At 42.9% G+C, this 19,698-nt stretch overlaps 1 protein-coding gene across 1 annotated transcript in view; it reads right to left on the reverse strand.

Moving 5' to 3' along the window:
* Nucleotides 1-1,699: 1,699 nt before the first annotated feature.
* Nucleotides 1,700-19,698, reverse strand: part of TRHDE (thyrotropin releasing hormone degrading enzyme) — a 319,124-nt gene continuing 301,125 nt past the window's right edge. The window contains exons 17-19 of the mRNA XM_048835753.2: nucleotides 18,987-19,127; nucleotides 8,215-8,296; nucleotides 1,700-5,840 (exon numbers count right to left, since the gene is read on the reverse strand). Of these exons, the coding sequence (XP_048691710.1) occupies nucleotides 5,697-5,840; nucleotides 8,215-8,296; nucleotides 18,987-19,127 (367 nt within the window). The 3' untranslated portion in view covers nucleotides 1,700-5,696. The remainder of the gene's footprint in view (nucleotides 5,841-8,214; nucleotides 8,297-18,986; nucleotides 19,128-19,698) is intronic.

Consider the following 19,698-nt stretch of genomic DNA (forward strand, 5'->3'; position numbering starts at 1 on the left):
TCAGACCCCACTTGTGTTTCAATATCTAGTCATTGTGGACCCAATCTTACATCCACTGAAGTCAAGGGAAAGAGTCCAATGGAACTAAGTTCAGAATGCTGAGTCAGCCTTCCTTTAAAATGGACTTGATTTGAAAACTTTTCTTAATGTTCAGGCCCTACAGTACAAGCTTTACTCTGGTGAGTAGTCCTTACACACAGCAGTTTCTACCTCCTCATTACTTACAATAAAGTACTCATGGCAGCAAGGAATAGTTGTACAAGTCACAGTTTCCTTCATTGTATGTCAATATTTCTTTCAAGAGTGGCAGAAATTAACTTATTAACAACTGTAGCAATGTATTTAATATATTATGGCTTTATGTATTATAACAGAACCACATTGACACTGGCATAACACAGACTTGCACCGACAAACTGCAATTTTGCCAACATGTTACAATCCTAATAAAAGATCCATGAACTTTCACTGACATAGCTTCCTTGCACTCTGACATTACAATGCTCTTTTATTTCCATACATTTGCAGTGGCAATATTCCAAGGTCTTTGTTAGAAAAAGTCCCCTGAAAGTGAATATTCAACATTTAAAAAAATAAATTGAAAATAAAAGTACTATACAGATCTTTGCAGGTATTTTAAAATTCAAAATATGTTACCTGTTTCAAATGAGTTTTAAAGAACAGTTTTAAAGAAGTCTAAGCCCTTTCAAAGATTTTGGTCAATGTTTGTCACCTTAGATGACTAAAACAAATAGTCCATATTCTCCCTAGCGGTGCGGACACACCAGCAGATATGGTATGTAAAGCCCCAGGAAGATCACAGATTCATAGCTTCTCAGGCCAGAAGGGACCATTGTGCTCGTCTAGTCTGACCTCCTGTATAACACAGGCCATAGAACCTCCCCAAAATAATTCCTATAGTACATCTTTTAGAAGAACACACAATCTTGATTTAAAAATTCATTGATGGGGACTCCACCACAACCCTTGGCAAATTGTTCCAGTAGTTGAGTAGTGTCAACTTCCAGCCATTATTTTAGTTTAAGATCTTCCAGTGATATGCAACTGGCATAGTGGTTCTTATGCCAACCTCCTCCTGGTTAACAGTGTAAAGAGCTTGGCTGAAGCTTCCCTACATCCTAGTGATTCTCAATTGCTTACTGGCCTTTAGGGCTATTGTCAGTAGATGGAAGTTAAATCAGCCCTGAGGCTGCTCCAACTTAATGCTGGGAGAATGGCCTGGTGTCCAATCGGCTCAAGAGAACACTCCCTATACTCACTCTTGCTCATAACTTGCACTGTGAGATGTGTGGCTATGACCAATAATATGGGTCAATACTGAGATATGCTGAGATTTCACCACTAGGGCAGGTTAAAAACCAATTCTGAAAAATGTGTCCCTTTTTTCTCATGGAAAATCTTGAATTTTTCGACGTGCTCTGCTCACCACATTTTGATTTCAATGGGAATAGTTGGTGATCAGCAAGTCTGAAAAATAAAGCCACTTTTATTTAGGTGTTTAAAATATTGGCACCCATGTTTGAAAATGCTGCTCTTCCTACCTGCAATAGTCTAGGAAAAATAATTAGAGCTGCTGACACCTTATGGGAAACTTGTTTGTAGGACTCATGTATATAATAGATTTAGTGTGTATATATATATATATATATACATATATATATATATATATATATATATATATATATATATATATATATATATATATATATATATATATATATATATAATTAGTTAGTTAGTTATTTCTTTTATTCTTTATTACTAAAGAGTTAATTGTATGAATCGGGATCTTTGTTGTGAAAGAGTTTATTGGCACCAATAGAGGTCACAATTCTGTGTGACATCTAGAACTGTGTGAAATACAACCGCAAAACTACACAAAATCCACCTTCAACTTCCATTATAGGATGAGAATTCACATTGTGGCACTGAAAGGATCACAAGGTTTCAGGTGTACCTAGCCCTAGTTAATGAAATATTATAGTTCTGCGTGAAAATCATGCAACTCTAACGCTCATATACGTCCAACAACAACATACGTAAAACGTGGTTTAAGAAGAAAATATTCATATCATTCTAGTCTAGTCATCATTAGCAGCTATGTTAATGGTTATGATACCACCAACTATTATGGGTCAAATTCACTACTGATATAAGTTGCCGTAACTCTACTGGCATCAAGGAACTATCAGATTTTCTGCCTGGGGATATTATACAAATACAATAAATTATTGTATTATCATGGAGTTGCACCTATTTGTGTCTACTGTTGATTTTGCCCTACATTATCCAGTAAGGGATAAACACTGGCTATAGAAGAGGAATAAAGAAAGTGATTCTGAGTTCATACAAATGTTAAGGGTAGAGGTGGGCCTAAATGAAACCTGCAACATCAAAACACTCCTGGTGCTGTCTGGGAGTTCAGCATCCAAACTGCATTATATTTCCAAATTTTGCAGTTTATTCCTTCTTGCTACAATGGACCAAACAAAAAAACCTGCGTTTGAATGAAACAAACAAAAAAATGTGCACTGATGTTTAGAATGTTCAAAATCTGGATCACAATCCAAATTTTGGAGCTCAGGCCCATCTCTAGTTCTGGATAGGGGAACAAAGGAGAAAAATTAATGAGATAAACAGTTGTTTTTTTTTCCTAAGAAGAATGTTTATAAGGCTTTCCATGAGGTATCAGCTGCTCTTTAATACATCACTGTCTGGAACTTATAAAGAAAAGAATCTGAAGACATACCTAAATGCAGGGTTTCTGAGTACTGTAGAAAACAGCTATAGTTTTATTTGATTTAAGCGATTTAAATTTAAGCCTGATTCAATGCAAAACAGCAAAATACAAACTATTAAAAAAATAAACATTAGGGATTTATAATGGAAAGGGCCAACTCGACCTTAACTCTAGCAGTAATATGACATCACTATAATACAATAATTATATGCAATACAACAATCGGTATGCACAGTACAAATAGCTAGGGTTTGATATTTGTGGTAGACCAGTCTCTCAATACCACTAAAATATTAAATACAGCAACTAAAGTATTAGACTTGCACCCAGCATTAGCGTAACTTACTAGAAAAGACTAAAAACCATCAGAATTCTATTTCTAAAAGAAGCAATAATGAAAACTGCTCTGCACTCTGGAATTCACGTGACTAAAAGCAAATCACTACTTTGTAATGTGTCAGTCTGCTCTTTATATTAGCCCATTATTATTGGAAAGGTCAGAAACGTCTACATATGTCCCAAATGTCCCAAGTTCAAACTGTAGTGACAACCAAGTGAACAATGAGACAGCAGAATGCAATCTGAGATATTCAGGCCATTGTGCACAACAGGAAAAGGACACCTTTTTACTGAAATTTCCAAGCCCATTTATGTTTAAGCATTTAGCTTCCTGTAGTCTCTTTGACCAGTAAAGGTTTGAAGGGACTTGCCAAGGGCTCTGGTAAGCATATTCTGGCTTTGGTTTGATATGACAGATCTACATGGTATTTTGTCACCAAAATTTAAAAGTGCAGCTACATACTGGTGTTGAGGCAAAGTCTGGCCAACCACATAACAACTCTTTGCACTGTTAAGTGCCTTCCATCAGAGGATACTGAAGTGCTAGACTTACATTAGGTAAGCCTCACAACATCCCTGTGAGGTAGGTAAAAGATATATAAGGAGTACTTCACTCTTCAGACATGAAAATGTCTCTGGGAGGAAAGCAGAAGCTCGTTTACACTGCAACACAAAATGTATGGGGCTTAGCAGGAGCAGAGGACTCCCTCTTCTTTTGTAAGGTCACATTAGACACAGAAGGAGAAGGTAGAAATCTGTAGCTCCTGGGCTGGTGCTGTTCTGCTACATTAACTCATTTTTGTACGGTTAGTAGTAGAGCAGGATGTGGCTCTACTCAGGGGATGTGGCTATCAGTTCTTGAGGAACAGAGTTCCATAGGAACAAGAGGCTATATTAGAGATTCTCTTCTCCCCTTACACCACTGTAAGGACTCCAGTGTGCCAGTTCACTATGCTGATATTGGCTGGTTCCTTGTGCAGTGCCCACTTGTGACCCATCTGTGAAAAACTTGTTGAGGATGAGTTACTACTACTATGATGCATTTTGTGAGTTGAACTGTTGTGTAAAATGTTCCTGACTTTGGGTGGCCACATTCCCCCAGCTATACAGAGCTGACCTCTCATGTTGCAAAAGGGCCAGAAATAGTTAAATGGCGGGGGGCAGAAATGCTAGTGCCTATCTATCCCCATCTCTGAACTACCACCACCCACATCCTGTGATCTTTCTGCGGTTCTGCTCTTCTCCAGACTGCACAGCATGGGAGAATTTTTGGGCCTAAGATGAGAACATCAGTTTTCATTCCCAATAGATGCCACCAATGGTATAGAATGTCATTAACCACTAGCAAATTCAGTATATTGTAGGATTGGGAGGAAAAAAACCCCATATTCATGTTTAGAATTCTGGAATACTTTATGTGAATCACAGGAAAAGGGAAACAGAAGTAGAAGAGTTTTCTTAACAGTAGCCACTACAAATATATATCTGTATTTAACGTTAAAAAAAGAGTTGGCAAAAATGATAGGAGCATATTTGAGTGAAAAATATCACTCAAATGCTGACACAAACATGGAATATTTAGGTTATTTGTGTATTACATCATCACAGAGGCTGGCCTTTCATGTGCAAGATAGCTTTACTGGTTAATTTTGTGTTCATGGATCCAGGTTATTTTCCTCTTTTGCCCATATCCATTTGAGTTTGATGAGCATTTATGATAGTTGTGCATTAGCAGCTGTGTAATTACTACACAGGTTGAGTAACATATCCTGAATACCACTGTCTCATAAAATCATTCAGAGGAGGTGGTTTATGGATTCTGTCCAAGCAGCTATGCGAAGTTCTCCTCATAAACATTGTATATGTTCACGATTAGAGCTTTAAAATGTTTTTTTTCCACTGATCAGCAGTGAATATAATTAGCTTATGAAATTACAGTGTACTAGGTGAGTGGTATCTCTCAATGTATGTACACGTTATTTAAATATGGAAATGGGGAGACTGCATATATAACAACCAGCAACTCAAAAATTAGTTGGCTTCTCTATAATCATGAAGAGACAATCTGAGTGCTGAAATGATTGGCATCTATCATGTAAGGTTGACTTTACATCTTATGCCGCCCCTGTGTTTGGAACCCTACACACTTCCCTCTCCTTTTTTCCATTCCTTCTGTTCATTGCAACACTGATTGTCATAGATAGTCTTTGTGCTTTTGCATAATGCCCATCTTTGATGTAACAGGAATTCACATACAAAACTTGGTCATTATAAGTAAGCATGCTGGAATACAGGCAGGGACCATACAACCATGCACAAAATACTTTTTGAAGTTTTTTCAAACTGACGGTAACATTTACATGCACCACTTAATATCATGTTTGGTCATGTACACTGAGCACTGGATTTCACAAGCATTCATGACCGTCTCTTCTTGCAAGAGTTCCTTTACAGTTTTAATAAGAGCCCAGTGAAAGAAAACTCCCTGCAATTCTGATCTTGTCTTCACCATTTCAATGTCAAACGCTCTTAGATTTTCACATATTGCACCTCCTCTTGCAAAACTTCCCATTAAATGGTTAGTTAGAAACAGAGATTAGTGTGTCAGGGATTTTCTTAGCCACTGGAATAGTTCTTCTTTATAAAGCATTTGCCACCGTACATTGGCTTCCACTGTTTCCACAGCTCGAGAGAAAGAGGAGGCAGCTCCTTCTTTGTAGCTTTTTATAAAATTCTTCAGCTGGAAATACAATTTAAAATCAACAATTTAAAATTGAACTGAAGTGAGGAAGTCTTTTCAATGCATGTAAACAAGTCAGATATTTAGGACAAAACTCTACATTCACTGCTGAAGTAAATGTAATATCATGTAGAGAGATTTACTGCAAAATGCAATAAGACAGCAGACTGTATCAATTAGGTGTGATGTGCTTGCTTCAAATTGCACTGTAAGACATTGACATGTCAATGCCGGATCACATTAATATCATCTCCTCCTTCTCTCTTGTAGCCCAGCTGCTACACTTTGCAGACAGCTGGGCTGCTTTGAAGTCTTACTCCTACTTAAAAAACTAAATTGGGAGTGTTGGAAATGCTCCCAGTTCAGCTTTATAAGCAAAAGTCAAACTGAAACAGCTCCGCTGCCTCTAAAGAGGGTTGGTTTAATTAAACATTATAATAGATGTTTAACTTAGCCTTGCAGAACTACTTATGTTACTGCTGTACAGATTGATTGTTTAGAGGAGAGTGGATCAATTTAGGAAGTTACTGACCATAGCTACAGTGTGAAGAACCCATCAAGAGCAGTATGTTGCTAATTATTCTCAGATTTTGGACTACTGAAAAAGATTTTCTGTTACAGGGAAACTTTGGTTTTGGTCAGCAAACAGAATGGGTATTAGCTCTGACTTGTATGACAATCAGATTTGGGTTACAGCAGATGTGGCATCAGAATTTGAGTTGCTTTGCTAATGGCACTGATTTTCTTTGGATTAATATTAGATTTAGTCAAAGACATGGTAGGGTGACCTGCACTGCATGTTGGTGGGAATCTTATATGTCACATTGTTGATTTTTAGAAGAGGGTGTTAATAGTTGGCAAAAGTTTCTCTCCTGGTGAGGCTAAATTTCATGCATTTATTGAAACTTGATCTTAGACTATAGCATTTTATGCATTTGTTTAAAGCTAAAGGGTTTGATCCTGCAACTGAGGCGTTCACCAACCTCAGTTCCCACTAGCATTAACAGAGCTTATGGAGGGGGCTGAACAACTCACAGGAGGTGCTCAGCATCTTTTAGGAGCAGACCCTATGTTTGTACTCTTTTTTACTGATATACTTTCATGGCCAGCTTGTCTCAGGGGAAATGGAGCAGCCTACCAATGTTATGGAGGTGAGAATCCGGAGTGCAGTATGCCCTTACACGCTGTCTCAATATTGAGAACAGGCTCCCAAATGGATGGCTATCACTCCCAAATGGATGGCCTTTGGGAAGCCAGCTGGGGCTATTCCTTGAGTTCTGAGTTTGTCAAAACTGGAGTGCACAGAAGAGGACAGCATAGCCATGAAGGCTGTAACCAGCCCTTGGTTAGCCGTCATTACATTGTGTACAAATCATTTAATCCATTTGAGATGATACATGGCAGCTGCTAAGCTCACCACAAAACTACCACACAACCTCAGACAGGCAGGTGAAGGATACATTCAACTGAAAGATCTGGCTAATTTAGGCAGGCTGTATATAATTACTGAAGTAGAATCTGGCCAGAATGCCATGGTTAACAGCTATCCCCATACTTAAAGTAATGATGGTGAAGGAACAGGAGACAGAACATTGACATTGTCTATTATCATAAAACATGGAGCTTTTAACTTTCTCTACAGCATCTACCTAAAAGGGATACAAGAGGCCAGTGTTTAACATCTTGACCGATGGATGGCACCTCCAGCAGCATAGCCCACCTAGTACTGTGGTAGTGTTCTAGTCCCTGTGCAGAATTTGAGCCATGATCATCTGTCCCAAAGTCAGAGAGCTGAGAAATAGTTTACATATAAGCTTATAGTCCTATAATATTTCTTAACAGCTAAAAATCCCAGTTTAAAGTCACACACCTGGTTCCACAGCCACAAACTGTAGGGAGAGCAATAGAACGGGAACGCATAGTGGTGGCTTCAGCATTAAGACCAGAATAAGTTTAATACTGTCATACAGCAGAGAAGGAGTTGCCTGCTTTATCTCCCTCCACTCACAGACCCCACCCAGGATCCTTGGCAATCTGGTTTAACAGACTACAGAACATTACCCTCTTGCTGCCCAGTAGCAGGATGGGCCTGTGTCACTTGCTAGGCACCAAGAGTTGCTAGATGACTGGATCCTCCTTCTTGTCCTGCAGTGCCTGGTCATACTGAGTGAGAGAACCCCAAAGTAACTCAGAACCTCCCTAAGCCACTGTCAGTTCCCATTCAGCAGAAAGATTTTTCAGTCCCTATGATCTTTGCATCTGCTTTCATCTTGGTGCTACTGCAAGACTTAAAGGGTTAAGACCCCACGACTTAAAAGGTTAAAAAAAATAAGACAAAAACAAGTTCAAGCACTGAGATGCATGAAATATTTACCTCATTTAGTTCTTCTTCAGTATTAAGGAATTCTGTGACTCCACTGATAAGTTTGGAATTCATAAATAATGCTTCTCCGTATCTTCAAGGACAGAAAAAAACCACACATATCAAATTAGCATAAGTATAACATCAACTGAATGAAAATATTTGATTACACAGATTTCCATTCAAGGACTATAGCCAGTTCAAAATTCAGTAATAACAACTGGTCCATACAGACTGCAAAGCCGACAGGCAGAAGAATAGCCAGTCTAGGGAAAGGGCATGTGGCACCTTTGCACCTGAAGCCTTAAAACGTACTTTTTTTTAGTTTTGTGTTCTCTTTTCCATTCAATCTTACCCATCTCGTTTGCATAACGAGTAGCCGTTACATAAATGAGCTGAATCTGGTTGTCAACATCCAGTACTTAAAGGCTTGCTTAAAGATGAAAGTTAATCTGGTATAAGGTAGTGTGTGAATTTAAAGCAGACTAATTATTCCTGATTAGCTCTCTGTGGATGCTCTTATTCCAGAATAAAAATGTCCCTTGACGCAGTTAATCAGCAATAGTTATTCCACTTTATATTCTCACTTTAACTTAATCTAAATTAACTTCCCTGTTGTGACAAAGTTCCTCCTCTGCCTTGGTGGGTCCTGTGCCTATTGGTGGGTCCTGTGCCTCAGAGGTTCATGGCAGCCCTCAGTTTGGCCACTTTCATGGCTCATATCTGCCGTTCACTCAGTTAGCCTCATCACTGGCCAGCATGGGGAAAAGGAAGAAAAACAATCCCCGCAGTCTCTGCTGATCCACCTAATGGATCAGGGAACAGGCCAGAGACCTTCCCCTCTGGTGGAATCGACAGTCCAGGTCACTCCTCCGGTATCAAGTAGGGAGTTGGGGGGATGGAAGGAACCCAGGCCCAACCCCTACTCCAGGTTCCAATCCAGGGCCCTGTGCATTGCAACTGTCTACAGTGGCTCCTGTAACAGCTGCGTGACAGCTACGACTCCCTGGGCTACTTCCCCATGGCCTCCTCCCACACTTTCTTTATTCTCACCACAGGACCTTCCTTCTGTTGTCTGATAATGCTTGTACTTCTCAGTCTTCCAGCAGTATGCCTTCTCACTCTCACCTTCTTGCGCCTCTTGCTCCCAGCTCCTTGCACACACACCATAAACTGAAGTGAGCTCCTTTTTAAACCCAGGTGCCCTGATTAGCCTGCCTGTCTTAATTAATACTGGCAGCTTCTTGATTGGCTGCAGGTGTTCTAGTCAGCCTGTCTGCCTTGTTTCCAGAAAGTTCCTGATTGTTCTGGAACCTTCCCTGTTATCTTACCCAGGGAAAAGAGACCTGCTTAACCTGGGGCTAATATGTCTGCCTTCTATCCCTTTCCTGTAGCCATCTGCCCTGACCCTGTCACACTGTATAACCCTGCAAAAGAAGTAACTAGTGTGACAAGATGGCCAATGTTAGTCTGGTGGGTCCTGAGCTTTTCTTGGTGGGGAGCTAAGATGCTTCACCTTGCCCCTGTTCTTGGGGCGTCAATGGCCCCGCTAGTGGCCCAGGAAGGTGGTAAAGGAGGGAAGCAGGGGAGGGGTCTGGGTTTGCTCCTCACTCTGAGCCCCAGCCCCTCTCAACCCCTGCGGGTTCTTACCCTCTTCCACCTTGGGTGGGGTATCTGCAGTCCTTAGATGCTGGGGAAGGGAGTCTCCCTCCCCTACTGGGCAGGACCCCCCTTACTTCAGTTCTCTGATTTTCCAAGTCTCACAGCACACCTCCAAGCTCCAGTCCTCTCTCCTTTCTCCTCTTCCTCTGTCTGCCTGAAACAGGGGGATTTATTAGGTTCCCTAACAGGGCCTTAATTGACTGCAGGTGCTCCAATTAACCTGCAGCCACCTTCCCTAGTCTACAGAGAACCACGCCTTAATTAGCCTTGTGCTTATATATTTTCCCTCTAGCACTCTCCCACTGCTCCCTGGCCCTCCTGTATCACATATCCCCCCCTCCCCAATACCACAGGGTTGGGCTACTTGGGACAAGAGACAATGTTGTCGTGACAGGCTGTCTACGTTGCCGTGTTGGCTTCCGGCTCTATGCTGTATCCAGAAGTGGAAAGGTTGTAGGGATAGAAACCATCTAGTCACTCGTGCATTCTTCTCCTTGTTTGTGCGCATCCATTGGAGTGGGGCATGGTCTGTCACAAAGGTGAACCTCCGCCCAAGCAAGTAGTACCATAGAATCTCCATGATCCATTTAACTGCTAGGCATTCCTTTTCTACTACAGCGTACCATTGCTCCCTGGGTAGGTGCTTTCGGCTAAGGTAAAGGATTGGGTGCTCCTCAGCCCCCACCATCTGTGAAAGGACGGCCCCAAGACCTACCTCCAAGGCATCTGTTTGCAGGATGAATTCCTTTTTGAAAACTGGGACTATGAGCACCGGGTGGCTGCAAAGGGCCGTCCTTAGATCTGTGAAAGCTTCCTCTACCGTCTCGGTCCACTTAACTATCTCCAGGCCCCAAGCTCTTATCAGGACTGTGAGAGGCGCTGCCCTTTTGGCGAAGTGAGGGATGAACTGGCGATAGTACCCTACTATCCCTAAGAATGCTCTGACTTGCCTCTTGCGGATCGGGCGAGGCCATTCCTGTATTGCCTTCACTTTGTTTAACTGGGGCTTCACCAGGCCCCTTCCAACTAAATACCTGAGGTATCTGGCCTCAGCTAACCCTATTGCTCATTTAGATGGGTTAGCAGTGAGGCCAGCCTGTCTAAGAGCATCCAGTACCGCTTCCACTTTTCCCAGGTGCGTCTCCCACTCAGGGCTATGGATTACCACATCATCTAAAAAGGCGGCAGCATACTTGGCATGGGGTCGAAGTAATCTGTCCATCAATCGTTGGAAAGTCACAAGGGCCCCATGGAGCCCAAAAGGGAGGACGGTATATTGGAAAAGGCCATCAGGTGTAGAGAAAGCTGTTTTTTCCTTGGTGTCCTCAGGCAGGGGGATCTGCCAGTAGCCTTTTGTCAAGTCCAAGGTGGTCAAGTATCAGGCCTTGCCTAGCTGATCCACCAGCTCATCAATACATGGTAGGGGGTAGGCATTGAATTGGGATACCTTGTTTAACTTCCGGAAGTCATTACAAAACCTCAGGCTGCCATCACGCTTGGGGACCAAGACAATAGGGTTGGACCACTGGCTGTGTGATTCCTCAATTGCCCCAAGTTTCAGTATTTTCCTTACTTCAGCCCTAATTACTTCTCTTTTTGCCTCTGGTATGTGATATGGTTTTATCACCCTTGCTCCAGGACAGCTGACGATGTGGTGTTGGATCAGCATCGTACAGCCTGGTTGTATGAAGAACACATCTTGGTTCCGCTGGATCATGTAGACGACCTCTGTTTGTTGTTCTGGGAATATTTTGGGGGATATCTTTACTTGCCTTTGTGGGCCATCTGCCTGGGATGGAGCCGGCAGGACGGCCAGGCACGTCTCCCGTTCGAGCCAGGGTTTCAGTAAGTTGACGTGGTATATCTGCTCTGGCCTTCGGCAGTCTGGCTGCTTCACCTTATAATTCACTCCCCAATGGCTTCCACGATCTTACAGGGTCCACGCCAACTGGCCAGGAACTTACTTTCTGTTGTTGGTACCAGCACCAGCACCCGTTCTCCTGGTTGAAATTTCCGTGTTTTTGCCCGACAATTGTAGTAGGTCCATTGGGCCTCTTGTGCTTTCTCCAAATGCTCTCGTACTATGGGGGTCACTTGGGCTATTTGTTTCTCTCATCTGGGTTACGTGTGCAATGACGTTCTTTCCCTGGTTGGGTTGTTCTCCCATTCTTCCTTTGTGATGTCTAATATACCACAGTGGGTGGCATCCATACAGTAGCTAGAAGGGGGAGAATCCAATAGATGCTTGGGGAACTTCTCGCACTGCAAACATCAAGTATGGTAGGAGGGTATCCCAGTCTTTTCCGTCTTGGGCCACCACCTTTCGGATCATGCTCTTGAGAGTGCGGTTAAATCGCTCAACCAGACCATCTGTTTGGGGATGATATACTGAGATCCGCAAGGCTTAGATGTAGAGAAAGGTACGTAAGTCTTTCATTACTCTCAACATGAAGGGAATCCCTTGGTCTGTCAGGATCTCCTTAGGGATGCCTACCCTAGCGAAAACCTGCATCAGTTCTTTTGCGATCGACTTGGATGTGGGATTTCTTCAAGAAATGGCTTCAGGGTACCGTGTAGCATAGTCCAGGATGACAAGTATGCTTTGGTGGCCTTCGGCCATTCTTTCTAGGGGGCCCACTAGATCCATTGCTATCCTTTCAAAAGGGACTTCAATTATAGGCAAGGGTATCAACGGGGCCCTTAACTGAGGTCGGGGGCTATGCAGCTGGCACTCTGAGCAAGAGGTGCAATAGCGCTGGACTTCTGCCCGTACCCCTGGCCAGTAGAACCTCCTTAGGACTCTATCCAGGGTCTTGTCTGCTCCTAGAAGTCTGCCAAACAGATGACTGTGAGCTAACACTAATACGGCCCTTGTGTGCTTCCATGGCACCAAGAGCTGTTCTATTACTTCTCCCCGTATTGGCACTACCCGGTACAACAGATCCTTATTGATTATATAGTATGGCCCTGGGCCTTTGGTTTTCCCTTCTATTGGCACGCCATTTACTTCTACTACCTCCTCCCTCACGTTTGCATACAATGGGTCATCGGCTTGGTCCTGCCCAAAACACTCGCGTGCGGGACCGATCTGGCCTGATTCTATTGGATTGGGTTCCCCTCCTTCTCTTGGGGTGTTTCTGCTCGTGCTGGGGCCGTCTCTGGGTCTCCACTGGTCTGTACTTCCTTGTGGATTCCCTGGTGGGGCCTTCTCCCAACCAGGGAAGCTCTTTGGTTGGCCGCCAAAATCCTGGTTCCCAATTGTTTAGCTGCCCTCCTTTCCCATCTAGATTTCCGGGACTTCCTGGGGGGTGAAAATAACTCTGGGGAAAACCCAGCAAAAATTGTGGTAGGGTCATCCATGGGCGCCTCAGACTCTGCTCGGGGTTTACTTCCCTCCCCTAACTTGATGGGGGGAGTAAGCTCTCGAACCCAGGAAAGTCCCTGCCAATTAAGACGGATAGGGGAGCGTGGGGACCACCCCTGCAGTCATCGTGGTAGTGTTTCCCTGGATCTCAATCTGTATTGGAATTGTGGGGTAGAAATTTACTGTGCCGTGGACACATGTCACTCCAGTGCTTTTGGCCTGGCTCAGTTGGCCTTGCCCCACTAACCTCCCTGAGACCAATGTGACAGCACTCCCAGAGTCCACCAAAGCTATGGTCTGGATGCCATTCATTTTTACCGGCCTGGTGTACTCATGTGGGGCCGTTGCACCCCCCACCAAGCTGATTAGTCCACATTGGTCCTCGAGATCCCCCAGATTACATTGCATGGGCTCCTCCCTATTGGGGCACCGGGCTGCTACATGCCCCAACTCCCCACACTCATAATGGCGATATCTCATCCCAGAGGTTGCCCTGTGTCTTAGACCCTCTGACTCGCTCCCCCAACTCTCTCCCCTGGACCCCCAAGTCCTCTTGGGGCCTCAAGCTGCTCCTTGGGGCCTGTTCTTCCAGCTATGACTTTCCTGGCATTCTTGATGATCCGGGTCCCTGGGGTCGGGACTGGTTTCCTGAAATGCCGTGTTCCACCTCTGGGGTTTCGAACAGTTCATGGGCTGCCAGTTGTCTCTCGACAAGGGTGACCAGTTCATCATAGGTGGAGCCATCATGCTGGCCTACCCAGGCTCAGAGGCCCGAGGGTAGTCCCCTCATATAGTGGTCCAGCACCAGGACCTCCATCATTTTCTCTGAGCTGAGAGCCTCCGGGTGTAACCACTTCCGGGCTAGGTGAATTAGGTCAAATAGTTGTGATCGTGGTGTCTTGTCTTCACAGTACTGCCATTCATGGAACCTCTGGGCTTGCAAGGCTGTCGTTACCTCTGCCCTGGCCAGGATCTCTGCCTTCAGTCGGGAGTAATCTGCCGCCTCCTCTGTGGTCATATCATAGTAGGCCTTCTGGGCCTCCCCGCACAAAAATGGGGCAAGGATGCCTGACCACTGGTCTTGGGGCCAGGCCTCCCGCAGGGCTGTCTTCTCGAAGGCCAGGAGGTATGCCTCCACATCATACTCCCGGGTAATTTTCTGCAGACAGTAGCTGGCCCGTATGGTCTACGTCCCATCATACCCACGGCTTCTCTCCATAAGGGCCTTCACCTGGTTCACTAGTTCCTGCAGCAAGGCCCGATCTTGGGTGGCCTGGGTCATCAGCAGGCAATTGGTCTCTTGCTGAAGCTGCATGGCCTCCTGTTGGGCAGCTGCCTGGACCCGGGTAGCCTCCTGATGGGCAGCAGTGGCTTGCAACAGTGCTTTGACCACATCCTCCATTTTGAGACAGGGTGGTTGTGACCCCCCTGGACTATGTTCATGGCAGAAAAATCCCACTTCTTACACCATGTGTGACAAGATGGCTGATGTTAGCCTGGTGGGTCCTGTGCTCTTCTTGGTGGGGAGCTAAGATGCTTCACCTTGCCCCTGTTCTTGGGGCATCGATGGCCCTGCTAGTGGCCCAGGAAGGTGGTAAAGGAGGGAAGTGGGGGAGGGGTCTGGGTTTGCTCCTCACTCCGAGCCCCAGCCCCTCTCAACCCCTGCTGGTTCTTATCCTCTTCCCCCTTGGGTTGGGTACCTGCAGTCCTTAGATGCTGGGGAAGGGAGTCTCTCTCCCCTACTTGGCAGTGTCCCCCTTACTTCAGTTCTCTGATTTTCCCAGTCTCACAGCACACCTCCAAGCTCCAGTCCTCTCTCCTTCCTCCTCTTCCTCTGTCTGCCTGAAGCAGGGGGGTTTATTAGGTTCCTAACAGGGCCTTAAATTGACTGCAGGTGCTCCAATTAACCTGTAGCCACCTTCCCTAGTCTACAGGGAACCACACCTTAATTAGCCTTGAGCTTATATATTTCCCCTCTAGCACTCTCCCACAGCTCCCTGGCCCTCCTGTATCACACCAGTCAATGAAAATATGATGTCTTGGATGCTGGGTGTCGAAAGCGAAATTTGCATCTTGCTATTGTTGCTGAATATATTGTACTTCACTGAACTGTGCGATTCCACATTCACTTACTTTGAAAGCGGTTATTAAAACACCACTCATTCCACTGCTTGTCTGAAAGTTCTAGTGTACCCAATTAAAAAAAATCTACATCCGTTAGGCTAAAGATAAACCAAGTAAAAGGATTGCTCCTGGGTTTTTGCATTACACATGAAAGAATCTCTGTAAAATCTCTGCGATGTGAAGCTGCATTCTAAGAGTAGCCAAGCAGTATTTTATCATTCAACATAGCAACAATCATCTGATGAAAACTACAGTGAACTGGTCCTTCAAACACCACCTAATTCACCTACCTCCATCTGGACATAATTGTATTTAAAGAACCCACATCTGCCCTCACATACAGTATGTGCACACATATGGGTTTATCTGAGGGCAGAATTGGGCTCACACATTTGCTTTCTCCAAACAGATTTGGAGAACCAACTTCAACTTCAAATTCAAAAGTTCTAGCACAACCACAGGCTTCTTTTCTGTTTATATCAACCTTATACTAAAATTAATTACTCTTCACCTTGCAGATTGTGAAAGCCAGAGAGTCTTTCAAAAAAAAATGAAAGCTCTATTTAAATAAATGTAAAAGCCTGAAAAAGAACTTGCTGTGTTGAGGGGTAAATTCCTTTGCTTATTACCTGGAACTTCTATGTAAGGAACAGTGTTGCAAACAACAAAATTCCTACTCCCTGTTCACTAATAACAAAATTATTCATGGTTATTTCAGCAAGCACATCTCTTTTTCCAAAGCTTCAGTCACACTTACATACACAGACATCCAGAAGCAAATGTTTCTTATGGGAAGACATATGGATTTCATGATCCTTTAAGCATGTTTAGGCTTTCAAACGAAGCACTCTACTGTTACCTTCGCAACTCAGCCTCATAATTGATTGTTTGGAAAACTGGATGCACCTCTTGATGAGGCCTTTTGACAAGGTTACTAGTCCACTTCACAGAAGCGACCTCATGAAAAGATTGCAGAGATTTTATTTTTCAAGCAGCCTGCACTGTTTCCACAGTGTAAACAAGTAGTAAAATTTATTTTTTCCTTGAAAACTAGGCCTTGTGAATTACTGCACTGTTTACTGTGGAAAAGAACCTGCTCTTTCAACTACTGACCTTGACAAACTGTCACAGAAAACAGTAATGACATTACACAACCAGCAAACAAGAGTGTCTGCCTCGCAGAAGCAGTTCATCTAGGAATGGTGGGAGTCTTCTCCTGCTCCTTTATTTATAGACCCTGATTTTCTAATACCTTGCAACTTTTCTAGCTATTTCACCTGTGCAAAGCGGGTGTATAATACTATCAAGTTTGTGTAGTCGTATTTCCCGCCTACTTTGGACAGAAGCAAATGAAATCAGAAGGCAGAGAAGAATCTGGCCCATAGCAAGGAATGTAGGGATTGCTATTTTCGGATGTTGGGTAAAATTTTCAAAATTGTCTAAGGATCCCGAGTCCCATTTTCTAAAGTGAATTGGGAATTTAGGGTCCTAACCCCCCTTAATTTGTAGTGAGACTTAGGATAGGTTTCTCAATACCGACATCACCTTTGAAAATAGGATTAAGCACTTTTGACAATTTTACTCATTGGTTGAGGGGTGTGATAAATATACTTTTAAATGTCATGAAAGAATAATATATTGGTGCTGTTGTTTCATCCAAATGACACACAGTATTGCATAGTCATAGAAAAGGAACTTTTAGCATCATTTAATTGTCCTCAGATACCTCATATTACTGTATCAAAATGTTAAGCATTTCATAATCAATTCAATGGAAAATACCATAGAGATTATCAAAATATTTAATAAAATGACATATCTACTAATGACAAAATAAACATTGTGAAAAAGGATCTCTCGGGGCAGTATGTTGCCTTGATTAAATGTCTGCAATGAAATATTGCACAACCCATTGTGCAATTGAACTCACATTTTTAAAAGGTCCTAGTACCACACAAATTTAAGATCACTATCATACATTCCTCTGCAGTGTCAGATCTTGGGTCCTTCACTGCATATTTTTTATGATGCTTTAAACGTTTCATGGAAGGTTTTAATTGCCTGTTACAAAATTTATATGCATGACATGTTGGAGTCATTTCAGTCTATCAGGATTATGCAATAAGAGCTCTATGTATTACTCTAGTGAATCTACCCCACACTAACCTGCCACACTCTGTCCATGTGCACCCTGCTGACATACATTAAACAGTTCACTGAAATGCTTTCATCTGGTCCTGTTTCAAAGAGGACTAGATCAAAGTGCATTAATGAACAGTTAATTCATGTCAGCAGGGTTCACACAGTGTGCCAGGATAGTACAAGTAGATTCATGCCCCAATTTGCTGCAAACTAAATGTTTGTGTAGACAAGACCTAATTTGTATTTGGGGACCAGCACAATATTGAGTAGCCCCAAGACTGGCGTAATACAAAGCTGGCCCTGAGTCACGAACAGGGCCCTTTGCCATTTCCCCATCAAAAGGGAGATAATAAAGTTCCCGACCTCACAGGTGCATTGTGAGGCTAAGTTCCTTACTGCCTGTAAGGATACCATGGTGGTGGGTCCCATAGGAAACAAATGAGCTTGGGGGGTCTTTGTTTTAAAAAGTTTGCTCCTGTACTAAAACCTCCAAAACCAAATTTCTGCTCAAAGCCAAGTTTCCCAATTGAACTGAACTCCCATAAAATCTGCTAGCCCCCAAAATCCTAACCAAAGCATCATGGACAGCAAACATAAGGACAAATTCTACACTCTTTGAGAAAGATTCACTAACACGGCATTTCCAACAAATCCTCCTATCGATATGGTGGTGGTTTTGATGGGTTTGACTGTCCACAGAGCAGACATGAGGTGTGGGCTCTCTTAACCTGGTTATGTCCAGTAATATGCAGTGAAATCCTGCTGGTCTTGGCAACATCCAAAAAGAACCAAAAATATCTCCAATTAGTTCCCTACCTGCACCTAGATCAAAATCCCCCTCAGGTGAGTTTTAAGAGCCTGGATGGGGATTCTGAGTAATGTTGCAAAGAATCCAAATTATATTACACAGGGAAACAGTTGCAGCAATGGGGCACAGCACACCCCAGAGAGTGGCTTTCCAAAGGTCTCCCCCTCCCTCTTGGCCAGGTATACCCTCCATCCAAAAGGCTGGCCCTTCAGTGAGTGAAGATTGTGTGTAAAGCTATCGCAAAGTTGGAGGGAAGGTGAAAGATGTCCCATTGTACTCGACACCCCTCCATTCCATAAAAATTGGGGCATTTCAAAAGGGTTCTCTCCACTGTCCTGCTCCCATGTTCTAAAGCAGATTTTTCAATCAGATCTAACTCAGGCAAAACTCCCACTGGGAGGTTTTCATTGTCTAAGTAAGAACAGGACTGTTGGATTTGACATATATACAGCACATATCATCAAAAAGACAATACAGTAATGGGCAAATATATAGATGATATACATAGACAGATACATCTATGAATAGCTTTAAGTCTATATAAAATGTATTTTATACATACATCTATGCATTAGATAGATAGAGAGATATAGAACAGGAGAGTAGATTAGACATAGAAATGGATAGTTAAAGTATCTAGAGACATATACAAAATAAGACACTCCAAATAACTATTATCTCTACCTGGCATTTAGTATTTTCCATTTTTCTCTGAAAAACTTCCAAGCAAGATCCCTGCCATGTGGATTTCGAGCTACGTGGATTATGACATCAATTGCATCTTGATCCAGGACAATTTCTGAATTGAGAGACAGGTTCAGAAGCCTTTAGGAATGAGTCAAGGGAAAAAAAAACTGTTTAGTTTTTGCCAATAAGATCCATAAAGCTCATCATCTAAAAATGAAACAGCAAAGACCAGAGATTGCTAAAAGATTTATTTAAATTGCCAGGAGAGCTCTGATTTTTATTTGTGAGAGTCCAAAGACCACAGATACTTTTGAATAAAAAAAAAAATCTTCAGTCTTGCAACTGGATTGTGAGTTCTCTAGAAGTAGGAAGATATTTAAGTATAATTGCAGGTGCGTGGAATATTTTCAACAAAAGCTGAGATCATGTGAAATGCTTTTGATGGCATGTATCTTTATGAACTCTACACTGAGACCATGTTGATCAAAAAGTTGGCTAAGTGAACCTGGCCCTATTTATGGTTTTGAAGTGAAATCATGAAAAATTCATTCATTTGCAAGGGTCTCCATACAAAACTATGTGACACTCTAACTAGAAAGTGATTCTGTGCTCTAAAAATAGGCTCTCTCATTTACAGATAAATGCTGAGATGGGGAAGCAATATCATTACTGCAACAGTTACCAATGACAAAGAATCAGAAACACATAA

This window comes from Caretta caretta, chromosome 1 (genome assembly GCF_965140235.1).
Source record: "Caretta caretta isolate rCarCar2 chromosome 1, rCarCar1.hap1, whole genome shotgun sequence".
NCBI classification, from domain to species: Eukaryota; Metazoa; Chordata; order Testudines; family Cheloniidae; genus Caretta; species Caretta caretta.